The sequence below is a fragment of the Syngnathus floridae genome, chromosome 2, assembly GCF_059516105.1.
Source record: "Syngnathus floridae isolate MCC-2025c chromosome 2, RoL_Sflo_1.0, whole genome shotgun sequence".
In the NCBI taxonomy this organism is placed as follows: Eukaryota; Metazoa; Chordata; class Actinopteri; order Syngnathiformes; family Syngnathidae; genus Syngnathus; species Syngnathus floridae.
This window is the reverse complement of record NC_142414.1, coordinates 6,048,655-6,065,993: the sequence shown is the minus strand read 5'-3', so window position 1 is coordinate 6,065,993 and position 17,339 is coordinate 6,048,655. Positions and strand designations below refer to the sequence as shown.

The 17,339-nt window shown below is 41.6% G+C and overlaps 1 protein-coding gene across 1 annotated transcript in view; it reads left to right on the top strand.

Annotated features, from left to right (window-relative positions):
- Positions 1-17,339, top strand: part of LOC148401377 (differentially expressed in FDCP 6 homolog) — a 22,855-nt gene extending 5,516 nt beyond the window's left edge. Inside the window, exons 3-11 of the mRNA XM_088367952.1 lie at positions 819-1,004; positions 8,834-9,061; positions 9,288-9,434; positions 10,553-10,661; positions 10,737-11,035; positions 11,115-11,281; positions 14,511-14,709; positions 15,928-16,018; positions 16,315-17,339. Coding sequence (XP_088224078.1) covers positions 819-1,004; positions 8,834-9,061; positions 9,288-9,434; positions 10,553-10,661; positions 10,737-11,035; positions 11,115-11,281; positions 14,511-14,709; positions 15,928-16,018; positions 16,315-16,502 — 1,614 coding nt within the window. The 3' untranslated portion in view covers positions 16,503-17,339. The remainder of the gene's footprint in view (positions 1-818; positions 1,005-8,833; positions 9,062-9,287; positions 9,435-10,552; positions 10,662-10,736; positions 11,036-11,114; positions 11,282-14,510; positions 14,710-15,927; positions 16,019-16,314) is intronic.

Sequence of the window (17,339 nt, the reverse complement as noted above, 5' to 3'; positions counted from 1 at the left end):
CACAATTAGTCTTTGCGGGCCACATAAAATGATGTGGCGGTCCGTATCTGGCCCCCGGGCCTTGAGTTTGACACGTGCTATAGTTGTTAGACTGCTGATCTTGTCTCTTTAATGCAGCTTTATTTTTCTTTAGGCTCGTCTTCTTTTGTCTCATTATTTGCTTTTTCCCCTTCTCGATGAAGTTCTTCAAAGTCATTTTTTCTCACTTTTGGTAGCTTTTGGACTTAATTTTTGCTACCGTATCACATGACAGAGATGAACAGTTTGACATGTACTACAGAGAGCCAAAGGCAATCAAGTCAAGTCAAGTCAAGTCAAGTTTATTTGTATAGCCCTAAATCACAAACAGTCTCAAAGGGCTTCACATAGCCAAAATTGACAATTATTCTCAAAGCATCCCCTGATCTTAAGCTCCCAAAAGGGCAAGGAAAAACTAAAAAAAAAAACTGCCAGGGGAAAATGAACAATCACACCTGAAGCTTAGATATACGCTAAAGCTTCTTTTGGACTCGGATAATTGATATGTAAAGCATTTTTTGTTCGGCGCCTCTTTGCAGCCCAGAACCTGCCTTAAGAAACTAAATGTATGAAGCACACCATAGGAAATAGTGAATACCAATAGGTACGACCATTGACTACCTTATGATGCTTTGACTGCAGTTAAATTAAAAATAAAGCTCTTAGTATTTATACTAAACAGGGCACTATATATTTTTATTATCCATCATGTAAGAATTCAGTATTTTGAGGTGAAAATAATGTTTTTGGAGCCATACATTGCTTGACAATGTTTGGTGCTAACAATATCTTTTTTATAGGTAGTTGAAGGCTCCTTCAACAAGGAAGATGTGGATGAGTTGTGTTGGACCCTGACAGCCAAGAAAAACTACAAACCCAACAATAGTTCAAACACAGTTCTGACAGACCAGGATGCATTTCGGCTTTGGTGCCTTTTTAACTTTCTGTCGGAGGACAAGTACCCGTTGATGATGGTCCCTGATGAGGTTGGTGTAACTCAGAGCTTTCATCTTTCAGCATCTTTCAAAAGGGCCATGTAAGAAACTGTAATGGTTGTTGAGGGCCACACAAACATACTACTAACCTAAATTGTGATTGGAATTAATTTAAGGTATTTACATGAAGCATTAAACTAGGTAGTGGGACAGGTAGTTGGCAGGTAACACCTGTCAACACCTGTCAACAGGAGAAGTAAGACGCCTCCTTCCCTCCACTAGTCTGCGGGAGGCCCTTGAGCAAGGCAGAGTACCCGCTTAGCCTCCCTATCTGGGTTACGTAAAGTCGTGGCAGGCAGGCGATGGATGAAGTGGGGGAGCAGCTGGGGGAGCGCCAGAACTGGTCTCGCATTTCTTTGTGCCGGGCAGAAGATACCAATGTAGGTACAATGGCTGGGACTCCTGTCCAGTATGGTCACTGCTCTGGTAGAAAGCAATGGAAAACTACTACCAGTAAACGATGCCGTGGAAGCTTGAACCATGAATGCAAATAACGCGAAGAACGATATGGGACTCAGTGGTGAGACCCCCAAGCTAGATGAGTCTCTCCTGTGTATTGGGGAAGAGCCTGACACCGGGAGGAGTACCACCCAAGCTGATGAAGGCAGAACGCCTGATTGTGCTGGAATGACAAACAACCGGAATAAATGGCTTAAACGGAGACACAAACTGGGAACATGGAACGTAAGAAGTATGCCAGCTGGGAAACTGAACACCATCACAAAGGAAGCAGTTAGAATCGAAGTAGACATCCTAGGGCTGGTCGAGCATCGCTGGCCAGGAAGCGGACATTTTACAACAGATTGCGGTGGTCGCATGGTATATTCAGGCAGGGAAAAGGCAGGCCAGGGAGGAGTGGCAATATATTTGTCAAGTGCAGCAGCTCAAGGTCTCATAGGCTACAAACCAGTGAACGACAGAATTATAACAGTTAGATTGAAGGGCCAGGCAAAAGATATTACATTGATACAAGTATATGCACCAACTTCTGCAGCAACAGATGAAGAATTAGAAGAATTCTACGAGAATTTACAAAAAGAAGTAGACAACAAAGAACGGCAGGACATCTTAATCATTTCAGGAGATTTCAATGCCAAAGTCGGAAGCAAAAAAAACAGTGAGGAAGATGGACTGATCGGAATGTCAGGGCTAGGGGAAAGAAATGAGAGAGGCTCTAGATTTGTTGAATTTGCACTCTCAAATCAATTGGCAATTAAAAACACAATGTTTGAGAAACATCCAAGAAGGCTGTATACATGGACATCACCAGATGGAAAAACAAAAAATCAAATGGACTACATCATGGTTGAAAAGCGATGGTCATCTATCATACAAGTCAAGTCAAGTCAAGTTTATTTGTATAGCCCTAAATCACAAACAGTCTCAAAGCATCCCCTGATCATAAGCTCCCAAAAGGGCAAGGAAAAACTCAAAAAAACCCTGCCAGGGGAAAATGAGAAAACTTGAGAAGGGACCACAGATGGAAGGATCCCCCTTTCAGGATCACCAGGTTGTAATGGATGCAGAGAGTGCACAAGTAATACATAATATGAAAATCAATGAAAAAAATGGATGTCGGAGGTGCCCTCGGTTGTCCTGGCCGTGTCTTCAAGGGGGTTGAGCTGCAGTTCCTTCATCTTGAATTGGTCCCCGAGAATCCAGCTAGCTGCGATCAGCTTTTGAGCCACCAGCCGGGGAGGGGGTGGGCAGAGAGAACAAAACAAACTCCGGCCAAATCGGCCATCCCAAGTTAGTCGGCCATCACAAACCAAGTGCTGACTGTGACACAGACCATGAACTTCTCGTAGGAACAATGAAACTGAAATTAAAGTGTAAGAAGACAACAACAAGACCTGTCTGTTACGATGTACGAGACATAGATCAGAACTTCACCATAGAAACAAGAAACCGTTTCCAAGCACTGTTGATTGACATTGAAGAAAAAGAACCGGACGACATTGCAAATGAGGCAAAAAACATATTGATGCAAACAGCCAAAAAACATCTAAAGAAAAAGCGAGGCAAAAAACAACCTTGGATGACAGAAGAGACACTAAACAAGATCGACGAAAGAAAAGAAGCAAAGAAATCCTATGGACTACATAGCAAACAGTACAAAGCAATAGCAAAAGTTGTGAAACAAATGTGCAAGGAGGATAAGAAGACATCCCTGGTTAAAAAGTGCCAGAAAATTGAGGACCATATGAGAAAAAACAAAAGCAGAGAAATGTATGAAGAAATAAAGAGTCTCACAAAAACTTTTCAACCCGGTCTGGGGGTAATTAAGGATGAAAACGGCAACACACTGACCGAGAATCAGGCAATTGTGGACAGATGGAGGAGGTACTGTGAGGGGATGTACGCACAAAAAGATTCAGAAGAAGTATTGGACCAGATAGAACCAGAAACAGAACCACAATTACCACCACTCAGATCAGAAATCGAATGGGCTATCAAATCCCTTAAAGAAGGAAAAAGTCCTAGATGCGACAACATACAAGCAGAAATGTTGAAAGCAAGTGGAGAAGAAGGAGTAGAGGTATACCATAAATTGTGCACAAAGATATGGCAAAAAAAACAGTGGCCGACTGACTGGAAAAGGGCAATTTTCATAACTTTACCAAAAAAGGGAGACTTACAATTGTGTTCCAACTACAGAACAATATCGCTTATCAGCCATGCAAGTAAAATACTACTCAAAGTTATCATGAAAAGACTGGAAAGTAAACTGGAAGACGAAGTTAGCAAAACACAAGCAGGATTTAGAAAAAACAGAGGAACGAGAGACCACATTTTCAATCTACGAATGATGATTCAGAAACATCGGGAAGTGAATGTAAATCTTCATACATGCTTCATAGACTACTCAAAAGCCTTTGACTGTGTCAATCATAAAAAGCTCTGGCTAACTCTCCAGGAAATGAACTTCCATCCACATCTGATTAACTTGATCAAATCACTCTACAAGGGCCAACAATCAGCTGTACAACTCGAATGTGGAACAACAGAATGGTTCCCAGTAAAAAAGGGAGTGAGACAACAGTGCATACTTTCACCACACCTATTTAGTCTTTACACTGAAGGAATCATGAGGGAAGTGGAACACGACCATAGGAGATGTGAATACAACGAAGCAAGAATGCAGGGGCTGACCATCAGAGACCTAAGGTATGCTGACGACACTGCGCTGCTGGCCACTACTCCAAGAGGGCTGGAAAATCTCATCAGGGCGGTCAAACAACACAGCGAAGAGAAAGACCTATATCTGAATGTGAAGAAAACGAAAATTATGGACACGGACAAGTGTGAAGAGAAGGCGGTAATAACGATTGGTGATGAAGAAGTAGAAAGGGTCAGTCATTTTGAGTATCTTAGCGCCAGAATAGAAGCAAATGGAAAAACTACCCCAGAAATACGGAGAAGCAGTCTTCATTCTTCCAGTGCAATGGCATTTGCCAAAGTGAAAAAGATGGAGAAGCTCTGGAAAGGACAGTGTATAGACACAAAAATGAGAATTCTAAAAAGTACAATATTTCCAATTGCAATTTACGGTTGTGAGGCGTAGACCATCAACAGTACTGACAGCAAAAAGATCACCGCCTTCGAAATGAAATGCTACAGAAGGATTCTGCGGATATCGTGGATTGATAGGATATCAAATGGCGAGGTGTTGACACGAATGGGAGTTGCATCACCAGTACTGCTGCAGACTGTGAAAAAATTGAAACTGCAATATTTTGGGCATATCAAACGCCATGAATCACTTGAAAAACACATTCTGGAAACAAAGATGGAGGGTAAAAGAGGAAGAGGAAGACCAACAAGAAGATGGGAGCAAGACATACAGGACTGGTTGGGGACGACAACAACAGAAGCTGGCAGAATAGCAGAAGACAGAGTGCTGTTTCGCAGGAAGGTTCAAGAGGCAACGTCCTACAGCGGGAGAAGCTGAAGAAGAGAGAGAGAGATTAAACTGTATTTATATAATACGATGCTGCTTAAGTAGCTGTGGTAAATAGAGTTATTTTTACAAAACAATTGTGTTTAAACTGAATAATAAGCAGTTGTTAAAATGACATAAAAGTGTTGCTCCCATCGAGAGCACAAGAACCCACTCCCACTGGCCTTGAGGCATTAGTCCTCGCCATGTTTCATGTTTGACAGACAGGCAAAAAACCTAACTATTTAAAATACAACTAAATGTATAACGCTGAATGTTCAAACACCAATTGCAAAATGTAAATAAAAACACAATTTGCATGATTATCAACTTCAGCTGCTCACCAGTTGGGTGGTCTCCAATGTCATATCTGTAGTTTCATAATGCGGTCCGTACTTTCACTGGGAGCGAGGTTTGGTTGGACTGCTTGCTGGCATTCTGGTCTTGTCAATTGCACTCTTTACCTATAAAGCAATGCTGTTGTAATACATGCAAAAGGTGGCTTTGACATTGTCTCACTAAAATAAACAGGAACGTTCCTGCAAAAAAGATCTTGCTTGGTTAGCATCCTAAAACCTGTATGTACCTTTCAGGATTAATGGCGCATTCATTGGACACACCACCAGGGCTGTGGACTCGGGGACTCGGACTCGGTCGGACTCGGTCATTTTTGCCGGACTCGGACTCGGACTCGGGGACTCGGACTCGGTCGGACTCGGTCATTTTTGCCGGACTCGAACTCGGTGCTGATTTTGACCGAGTCCACCGAGTCCGACAATAAAAAAAAAAAATACGTTCAATTTTATTTTCATCATGCTGCTCAGAATGCGCGTAGGAATACTGTCCACAGCCCTGCTTACGATCAATGCGGCCACGTTGAGTTGCACTTAGGCTAATGTTTACATTATGTACCAATGTCAAGGATGATTATGTCACCCAGCTAATATCATTATTTTGATTTTGATCTAAATTAGCCTTGAATAAAGACTAAGCAGTCACATGAATTAACAGAAAAAATGGACACTCGGACACGGACTGGGACTCGGACTCGGTGGTCAAGAGGCCGGACTCGGACTCGGAGCAAAAATCCGACCGAGTCCACAGCCCTGCACACCACCGTATCATCAAAGATGCTGACTTTTGATTTTTGCGATTATAGTATGCTTGTGAATAACTGAGCCTTTTGGGGATGCTCCTTCATGACACGCACCCAATTAACCTGTTCCCAATTAACCTGTTCATCAGTGAAAATGTTCCAAACAGGTGTTTTTGGAGCATTCCTCACCTTTCTCAGCTTTTTGTTGCCCCAGTACCAGTTTTTTGTTGTTGCAATTTTAGAAACAAAAATAACCATGTCCTTATTCTCGGTCAGGGGTCTGCAACCCTTATTATCAAAAGAACTATTTTGCCTCCTACCCCCAAAAAAATCGTCTAGCGCTACAAAGAATAACAGAGCTTGTAAACTTTTAAATGTTTTCATCATTTACCTGTTACAACCACTAAATATAACAACAGAAGTGCAGTGTGCATTTGTAGGTGTACTTTGAAATAAATGAAACTATGAACTCTAGGCCAATTTAACAGACAAGAGATTCTAATTATTGCACAAAATATTGATAATATTGATGTGGTGTTTTTCTTTTATGAGATTTGTTTTTTTTACGAGTAGCAGGCCACATTTACCACTAATATTTTTTATGTACCGTATTTTCCGGACTATAAGTCGCTCCGGAGTATAAGTCGCACCAGCCATAAAATGCCCCAAAAAGTGAAAAAAAACATATATAAGTCGCTCCGGAGTATAAGTCGCATTTTAGGGGCAATTTATTCGACAAAATCCCACACCAAAAACAGTCATGAATGAGCAACAACAGGCTAAACGATAGCAACAACAGGCTAAACGATAGGTATGCTAACGTGACAAACACAAACAAAGAGCTGAGAACGGGCCTGACGTAACATAGAGTGATTAAGGACAACTATTACATGAATAGCATGTTTATAAAACCATCAGTGTCACTCCAATTCATCAAATAGCAACAACAGGCTAAACGATAGGTATGCTAACGTGACAAACTCAAACAAAGAGCTGAGAACGGGCCTGACGTAACATATAGAGTGATTAAGGACAACTATTACATGAATAACGTGTTTATAAAACCATCAGTGTCACTCCAATTCATTAAATAGCAACAACAGGCTAAACGATAGGTATGCTAACGTGACAAACTCAAACAAAGAGCTGAGAACGGGCCTGACGTAACATATAGAGTGATTAAGGACACCTATTACATGAATAACATGTTTATAAAACCATCAGTGTCACTCCAATTCATTAAATCCATCGATCGTTCTTTGTCAACAATGGGTGCGCACGGCTGAGGGCGCTTGCACTTCAAAATATACAGGCTCATATAACGATAGATAAACTATATTTCAAATAACTATAATACAAGCCAATAATATTATCAAACCATCCGTGCACTTTAATTCCATTAAATCCATCGATCAAATTCCTCGTCCTTTGTCAACATCGCCGCGCGTGCGCCCTGACGTCAGCCTCGTCTTTATTCCACAGATCTACTATATAACTATATTGTAGCGTTAACAAAGTACAAGGATAGACGTGGGTTTGGTAAACGGCTCTTTATTAAACAAAACAAACTTCCAAGCGTGTGGCGGCGTGGACTTCCAGACAGACCGGGCGTGCGTAATGGCCATGTCCGAGCCCCGCGCACCGTTCGCGGACAGCCACTCGGCCGAGCGCCGGCCCCCGACTCAGTAGAGTAGGACCGGGCGTGCGCAAAAGCCATAATAGTTTTTCAAACCTTCTATGTCACTCCAAATCCTTAATTCCTTCAAACGCTTTGTCCTCCGTGTCACTTAGAAATGATCACCGCTAATGCCGGTAGTCCTTATGTGGGCATGTTTGTATGTAAACAACCGCCGCGCCGCGCTACTGACGTCACTTGAAATAGTAATCCATTGGTACATCACGGTTCTCCAAACTTTCTTTCTGCTGCTCGATTTACTGTTTTCAGCTGCATATTTTACAACTTGAAGTTTGTAACCTGCAAAATATGAGTTTCTTTTTGGTGCCATTTTTCTTAAGCCCACCCAGTTGATGAGTCACGGCCGACGGTGAAATTTAGAGCGCCCTCATCCAGTTTCGTCTGAAAATATCATTTTTTTTGGTTGTTTTATCAAAGTCAAAGTCTGCTTTATCGTCGATTTTTTTTTTTTATATACTAAGACACACAAAGAGATTGAAATTACGTTTCCACTATCCCTCGGTGAGATAGTACACATATGCATACAAGCAACACAAAAAAAAACCAAGAAGGCACAAACAATGAATAAATAAGAGTGTTGAATAAATGATAAATAAACAAATAATAATAATAAATATAAGAGGAGCAAAAATGGAGCAAGTGTACATACAGCAGACAGTGGACTTGGATATGGTGCTTTAAAGTGTTAATTGCTTTATTTGATGTTTTCTCTATTTTTAATGTTTTGAATATGTTCAAGATAAAGACATAAAAGCATGTGAAGTGATCAACTATACTTGTAAGTGATGTCTTAATGATCAAGTAAAAATTTGTGAAAAAAAACATATATAAGTCGCTCCTGAGTATAAGTCGCCCCCCCACCCAAACTATGAAAAAAAAACGCGACTTATAGTCCGGAAATTACGGTACTAAGGAAAAAGACATAAGATGGTTAATGATTTAAAATCAAATTAAGTAGAGCTATAAACAGCGCAGGAATTAAAGTAGATATAAGAATGAAATTATATGTATTATAATGTATTCATATATAATATATATAATATATAATAATCATTTATTTTATTTATTTTTTTATCCCCCACATACAGCTGGAGTACCTACTCAAGAAGTTGTGCACAGCAATGAGCATTGAGCTCAATTGTGTTGAACTGGAGGACCTATTCTCCCAAGACTCGGTGCAGCAGAAACGCATAACTGTTTGGGTTTTCTTGGAGATGATGGCTGCAGGAAAGGTGACCGCAGGCATTGACAAGAGTGTCATCAGCATGGCTATTGAGGAAGTCTACAGGGAGATAGTTGGCAATGTCCTTAAAGAGGTATGAGCTTTGTGGTTTGCTTCTTGAAATTTTCCGCTTTGTATTCTGACATTGTGAACGTGTGTGTGTGTGTGTGTGTGTGTGTGTGTGTGTGTGTGTGTGTGTGTGTGTGTGTGTGTGTGTGTGTGTGTGTGTGTGTGTGTGTGTGTGTGTGCGTGTGTGCGTGCGTGCGTGCGTGCGTGCGTGCGTGCGTGCGTGCGTGCGTGCGTGCGTGCGTGCGTTGCAGGGTTACTTGTGGAAGAGAGGCCAACTCAGGAGAAACTGGAAGGAGCGCTGGTTCACTCTGAGGGCGAGCAACTTGTTCTACTACACTGGAGAAGACCGCAAGGAGTGTCAGGGTAACATTGCTCTGGATGGCAACTGCTGTGTTGAGGTAAAAGCAGAAGCACTTGCTATCAACTGTTCATGGTACGTTTGGCTGTCTTTTGTGCAAGCAGTGTGGGTTCACTTGCCACTCAATGACAATGTGAGTGTAAAATGGTTATCTATCTATATCCGTGCCCTGCCTAGACCAGTGTAGTCTACCTTTTGCCCCAAGTCGCCCGGAATAGGCTCCAGGACCCTGTGAAACCCCTAAATAGAAACAATATAAGTGTCAGGTCTAAGCACCATCAGACATTTGTTTACAGAGAGGAGAAGACAACCAGTAATTGCTTTACTCGCAAGGAGAAGGAACAGAGAGCGTTTCAGTCAGATTCTCCATCAGTTCTGAAAACTCCCTGTTTGCCTCCTCTTTTTAATTTGTTGGGATGCCCTGGTTACATGGGCGTTGCTACAGTAAAGGGTAGGGGAAATTAAGGCAGTAGCAACGCTGTTCAGCTAAAATTGCAATAAATGGATCGTTGTTCAAGCAGACAGGGGCCATGTCACCCAGTCCGTCGGGTCTGGTTCCTGTCTCGTTTCTCCTCAGCAGATTGATATCTCCTCAGCCGTGGTTAGTGAGATATCTCGAAGCTGCTGAGTGTCATTTTCCTGTGGAACATTGCAACTAGACTTTCTATTGCTAAGTTCCTTTTCTTGCCAAACTATCTAACACAACACACAGTAATATTGAGTAAATATGGGATAATTCATATAATATTATCATATAATATAATTCAATTACTTCAACAGATGGGTTTTGCTATAATACTCGCATAATAAAGAAAGACAGGCCCGATCAACAATAACTATGAGAGGAAAGAGATATCAGAGAAGAACCACAGGGGGGGCTGGGAGTTGAAGGAATACTCTGGAGCTAGACAGAGAGCTTTGTTGGAGCAAGCAGGTTCTGCTCGTAAATTATGAGGGCCTCTACCAGGGGCGGCCAGTGCTCCACTATACAATAATTCCAACAATAAGTGACATTTATTAATGGTTGGATGGATGTTTGGACCCTGTTTACATTCAATTGACACAAATACCCAGTTGATGTGTTGGAAATGTTATGTCCAAAGCACAGTTTGACATTTTATTATCCTGCTATAATCTTTTCCATGCTCTTGATGTAAGGTACTACCAGACCGTGATGGTAAAAGGTGCATGTTTTGTCTAAAAACGCTCTCTAAAACATACGAGATGAGCTCATCAGACACCAAACAGAGACAAGAATGGACAACAGGTCAGAGAAATCAATATATGAAGAGGTTCTTAAATCGCACAGAACCTCATCTGTCTTACGCCCTCACGCCCTCAGCCATTCAGACAGCTATCAGGCTGCATGGGGAAGGAAAAATGTCCCTCCACAAGGACTTGAAACTGAAGCGGCATGAGCAGCGTGAGCAGCGTGAGAAGAAGCAGCAGGCCAAGGAGGAGGAGCTGCAAAGGCTCCGTGCCCTCCAGGAGGAACGGGAACGAAAACTGGCGGAGCTGGAGCTCTTGAGGGAGGCGCAGAAGCAGGCCCAGGTGCTCCTGGAGCAGGACGAAGAGAGGAGGCGCCAGCAGCACGAGCAGCTCCAGCACACCTTGGAGGTGCAGCTGCGGGAGGCAGAGGAGGTGAGCGTGGCGGTAAACGCCAACGGTTCACGAGAGAGTCGGCTTTGACAGAGTTCCTTCCTGCTGTACGGATGTCAAGGTGCGAATCAGCATGGAGGCGGAAATGGCTCTGAAAGAGGAGGAAGCAGAAAGGCAGAGAAAAAGAATCCGCGAGCTGGAGGAGATGCAGAAGCGACTGGAGGAGGCGCTGCAGCAGGAGATTAAAGCCAGGCTGGATGAGGAGGCCTTCCGCTATGCTCAAGCAGGGTAACGTTTTTTTTTGTCCAAAATTGATGAACATTTCATGCCTTTTCTTTTCTTTTCTTTTCTTTTCTTTTCTTTTCTTTTCTTTTCTTTTCTTTTCTTTAGACTGAAAAATAACCCTCTGTGCATGAGTGTGCATAGAGGTAAAAAAAAAAAAAAAAAATGGCTGCCAAACAAGCTGTCATTGCCAGTTTCTATGACAGTAGATGCATGCCATATGATATACAAAGAGAAGGAATGGAAAATAAATAAAGGTGGGAGTGTGGACGTTAGGTAGTTTTAAATGCTGGTTGTTGTAGTGAGGAAGGAAACCAGAGTACCAGCAGAAAACCCAAACAAGCACAAGAAAAACATGCAAACTCCCCACAGGATGGCCTGAGTTGAAATTCAATCTCAGAACTCAGAGAACCTAACCAACCACAATTTAAACCTACGGGGGAAGAGTTAGTAAACGCTAAGCTACGTCAGGTGTTCGGTAAACACTGTTAGAATCAAACACTGTGTCGCAAATATTTAAAGTGAAAAGAGTTCATGTTCTTGAGGAAGCAGAGCCGCTCACAGAGGAAGTTGCTGTCATTCACATTTTTTGTGACTTTTTGTTTGTGCTGTCAGCCAATTGTGCATCGTAATCAAAATGTAACTTATTTTAACTTCCTCCACAATTTGTCATTATTCTCAACCACCCATTCTGACTAATGAGACCACATTTTATCATAGCACCCCTGAAAGCCCCCCGCAATGCTTTATTTTAGAATTTTTGTGCAACCTTTTTTTGATAATACCGTAATTGCCGGACTATAAGCCGCACCGGATTATAAACCGCACTAGCTAAAGATCAGGGATATTTCATTTTTTTTCTTACATAAGCCGCACCGGACTATAAGCCGCACTTGCACACGAGTTTTTTACAAAGAAAGACAGTACATAGAAAGCCTTTTTAACGTTTTAATAACATACTTGAACATGTCTTTCTAAACATTGCCTGTGACGCAGCAGTAGTACCGCAGCAACGCGGAAGTGTGCACGCGAGTTATTAGCAAAGAAAGACTGGACACAGAAAGTTTTTTTTAAAGCTTTAATAACATACCTTAACATTTCTTTCCAAACACTGCCTGCGACGCGGCAGTAATACCACAACAACACGGAATTAACACAGCAAAGTCACTGAGACGCGGCGGTAATGGCGGCGGTTACACAGCAGCAACACGGTAGCACAGCACGAACAGGGCTGGTTAAAAAAAACATACCAGTAAAAGTACAAAAAGAGCCGTCTTCATCTTCCTCCTGTGCACTGAAACCAAGTCTTCCTCCTTAGTGTCCGATTGGAATGGCGTTAGATATCCTTCGCCTCACACTTTCTCAGTCTCTTTCGTCGTCGGTTTTATGCATTTCTTCGAGTGTGAAGAGGTTCTGTTCATGCTAATCTTATTCATGCACGAAGTGCTACATTATATTAAACTAGCGAGCGACACGTATAGCTTAAAAGCGGCATCATATTCATTTATTTTATCCCCCATAATGACGGTTTATGTATAAAAGCTTCCTGTCTTTGTGTTAACGTGGGTGTGTGCGTGATGCGCGAGACGATCACGTCTTCTTCGGCGCATTATCTCTTCTTCGTCTGTCTCACTCTTGCTTCCTGCTAGAGCGCCCCCTGGAGAGCGGAGGCCGTAAAAATCCACAAGTACGCTCCAGAGTAGACACAAGATAATGTCATCAACATTGACTGCCTTTGGCTTAAAAGCTGCATCATATGCATTTATTTTGTCCCCCATGATGACGGTTTGTGTATAAAGGCTTCCTTTCAGTAATGTCCGTCTTGATCGCGTGATGCGCGAAATGTAAACAAAAACTAGCACGTCTTCTTCGGCGCATTATCTCTTCTTCGCCTGTCTCGTTCTTGCTTCTTGCTAGAGCGCCTCCTGGAGGCCGGAGGCCGTAAAAATCCATAAGTACGCCGCGCCGCCGTTTAAGGTTCAAAGTAACCTTCTGAATAAAATGCATTAAAAGTTCACATTCATTACAACCTGTTTTTGGTGAGCAAAATGTCAGAAGAATTGAATTTAAATGCTGATTGATTGGGTTTTAATACAATGCAGATTACTTCACTGGTTTCTTTTATATCAAACAAGTTATTATCAAACAACTTGTTTGATTTAAAAGAAACCAGTGAAGTGATTAAAAAAAGGAAAAACAAGATGAACTTAGTACAATTACAATGCAGATTGTCCAAACAGCGCCACTGCTTTGTGTAATCTCTGAGTGATATGGCAGAGTAAGAGAAAGGGTTTAGAGCACAGGTGTCAAACTCAAGGCCCGGGGGCCAGATACGGCCCACCACATCATTCTATGTGGCCCGCGAAGACAAATTGTGCATCAAATTCGTGTGTCATTACTAGAATTGCAAATTGTCTTCACTTTTAATAATAGCTTTTTTTAGAAATATTTGACCAGTTTTTACTCGTCTGATTTGAAAACGAGTTATTTGTCAGTTTGTTTTGTAGCTTTTACTGTATATAATAGTGTTAAGAGTAAAAGTGATCAAGTCATCACAAAAATCACGAAAAAAATCTTATATAAGCCGCACCTGACTATAAGCCGCAGGGTCCAAAATTTTGGAAAAAAGTCGCGGCTTATAGTCCGGCAATTACGGTAATAAGAAAAATGAGACACACTTTTATTTTGACTAACATTTTTTTCAATTCTGTCTTACTGGGTCAGGTGTACAGCTCACAAGTCACAGAATGTCATGTTGCACCACCTCCTCTGTTGGAAATACAGTCTTTTATTGATCAGTAATCATTCTAAATTCATTTTTTCCATTACCAATTGGCAATTGAAGCACAAAAAAAATACTGCAATACAGCAACTTATGTGTCTATGAAGAATTGTCTGATATTTACATTTTTGGCTCAAATACAAAATGACAGAATTTAAATTCAGTCCACAGAACTGCCTAACTGTAGATTTTAAAATTGTAATTGCTGCCACAATAAGCCACTTGCAAATCTCATCTACGCATGCGCAAGAATCAAGTGAGAAAAAAATGCTGCCAAATGACGAGCAGTTTTGTAGGATAGTACTTGGATGTATGCCTAAATGTACACGAAAGCTGGTCGGAATTGACGAACGCTTTAAGTGACAAAAAGACAGGTGCTCTTTAAGTGCCATGTTTAAAGGACAAAAGATGGTTGCTAAAGACATTTTTGTGGGCGTTCTGGGCTTGGTGCAGATTACTTGCTGAAGAGGAAGAGAAAATGAAGGCCCTGATGACCCTGCAGGAGGAGCAGGAAGAGTATATCCTGAAGACGCAACGGGAGAAGCTGGAGCTGAAGCAGGAGATGGAAGCCAAATCCCAGGCCCTGGACGAGGCGCAGAGGCAGCTTGAGGAGGTTCGGGCCAACCGGCACAAGGTTGACCAGGATGTTGTGGTAAGCAAAAAAATCACACACATAAAAGTTATAGAGTATTGTTTTTTTTGCCCCCAATTCAGTTATTTGATTTAGTAGTGTTCCTTTGTCAACCAGGTAGTGCCACGACAGACAGGTTCTACCTAATCTGGCATCCTAAGTACTAAATTGAAGGCCATATTGTGGCCATTTTTAACTGTAAAGGTTTGGTGTCTTCTGAAACCAAACACTACTCTATATACTATGCACAGTTTCAGTACGAATACTATAAAAGTATCTGTAAATACAAAAATAAATATTTGTAATTAAATGCTTGTAAACATGAATGGAGCTCTGTGCGACTATCTTTTACCCGCATACACCTCCGAGACGACTCTCTGAGCTGAGCACAAGCACAACTACGGGCTCTTTTGCCCCACCACTACACCAATCAATATGCAGTTTTGACCCACGACTGGTTACCCGGACCCGCGGGCACTTTTGAGCACCAGGGAGGCCGCGAGCGAGCGTGCCAGAGCTGCCCCCTTCCCCACACAGCCGCCCACTTCGTTCTAGCCTGGCAAGCAAGGTTTTAATGACTGTGTTTCCGGTTATTTAAAACCGAGTAAAGTTCTTCTGGTAATTCTGAGACATTCCTCTGCCAACTGGGAAACATACTGTAGTCTCGATAGTTTGTCCTGCGTCATCGCTAGGGCCTCCTCCCAGTGGAGTGTGCCTGGATCACCTCACAAGTGAGGCATCCAGAATGCATCCTAACAAGGTGCCTCTGGCACTTCATCTGGCTACCCTCGATGCAGAGCAGCAGCAGCTCAACTCCCTCAAGATCAAGATTCCCACCCTATCTCAAAATGTGAGCCAAGTCACCCTGCAAAGGGAAACTCATTACTGCAATCTTGTTCTTTCGATCAGGACTCACAGATCCTGACAATAGGTGAGGGTAGGACCGAGGAGCATAAATCGACTGGTAAACCAAATAACCTTCCCTGCTTCTTCTTCATCACAACAGACCAAAAAAAATTCTGCATCACTGCAGACGGTGCACTGATTTGCCTGTTGAGCTTCTGCTAAATCCTGCTCTCAATCTTGAATAATCCCCGAGATACCCAAACCTCCCCACTTGGTACAGGGTACCTACCATTTCATTAGTGCATATCCAGATAAACCAATGCAACTAATTAGTGATGCGAAGTGTCATTTTCTTAAACCTTTAATGGCTTGTATTAACCTTCTGATATATAGGCTGCTCAAAGAAAACTTCATCAAGCGAGCACCAACGTCAAACACTGGAATGTTCAGATGAACAGACTGATGCGACCCATTGGACCCGGCGGTGAGTTTCCACAAAATCCATGCAGTTTGACAAAGAGTGCATATGGAACAAAATGTGCAAATTTTAAAATTGTTGCTTTGGTAGGCTGCCAATTTCACTTTGTATCTAACTTTGACGGAACATGACAACTGCATAAAAATGCATAAAATAAAATATGTCAAAGTTGGTCCATAGCACAGGCTACAAATCACGTATTAGGCTTTCTGTCCCTTTTTAATCTCAACATACAAATCCCCACAAGTAAAAAACTGTGATTTAACATAACGCTCTCTGTTCTATACATGCCTTGTGTCCAGATAAAAGACCATTGCTGCGAAGCTCCCTACCATCCTTCCAAATTCCAAGCCAGAGAGATCCTGGGTTGAATCTCAGAAGGCTATCGGTATCAGACGATCAATGTAAAGAAAATGAGGAATGCATAGAAAATGTTGACGATGGCCGCAGATGCGATGCAGAGTTAGAGAGACGTAAATCCCATACTTGAGATGGAGACCTGAATTGCATGATTCATACAAGATGCATATCCAACCAATCATTGGTATTTTGATTGGAGGAGTTGGGTGTTTCAAACTGAAATAACAGCATCAAAGTTAAATAAAATGTTAAATATACTGAACAATTTTTTTAAAGATGTTTTAAATGTCTTAACGATGTACTGTATTTTTATTGTTAAACTCTGATGCCTGGTCTGGACACAGAAAACGCCTTGGGTGTCTTGTTTGATTGGTACTGCCAGCAGTTGAGTCAATATAATATTAAAATGTATGTACATGCATAAAAGATAATAATACTTGTCATCATTTCTTATTTGGGTGTGGCAGGTGGCTCAAATTTTCTGTGTATAAAGATTAAGAATATATTTTTCTTTACATAACATGTTACTTGCTTTTTTTACAACACATGTAAGGAAGCTCATTTACATAATTTTTACTTTCAGTGCCAACATGACAAGATGACAAGGAAACCATATTCGTATGTACATTCAAATGATAAATGAAAAGAATTACTTTACGACATTTATCCTTGTTGTTTTTTTTTGTTTGTTTTCAGCATCATTGGTCAATCATGACAGCAGTACTTCTGTTTTGGGGGTGATGTCGCTCAATGTATGTCCAATGAATTGCAGGAAGAAACAAGGATTATGATGGGGATCAGTGTAATAATACATAACAGCTAGCAGGTAAATGTTATTAATTGTTATTAGGTGTTGGTGCAAAGCTTACCAATATTTGCAATTTATTTTGGGGATTTCAAACAAACTGTCTGTCTTTCTGTCGATCTAATATTAAGTTAGAATAATTAAAAAGCTCACAAATTGCTA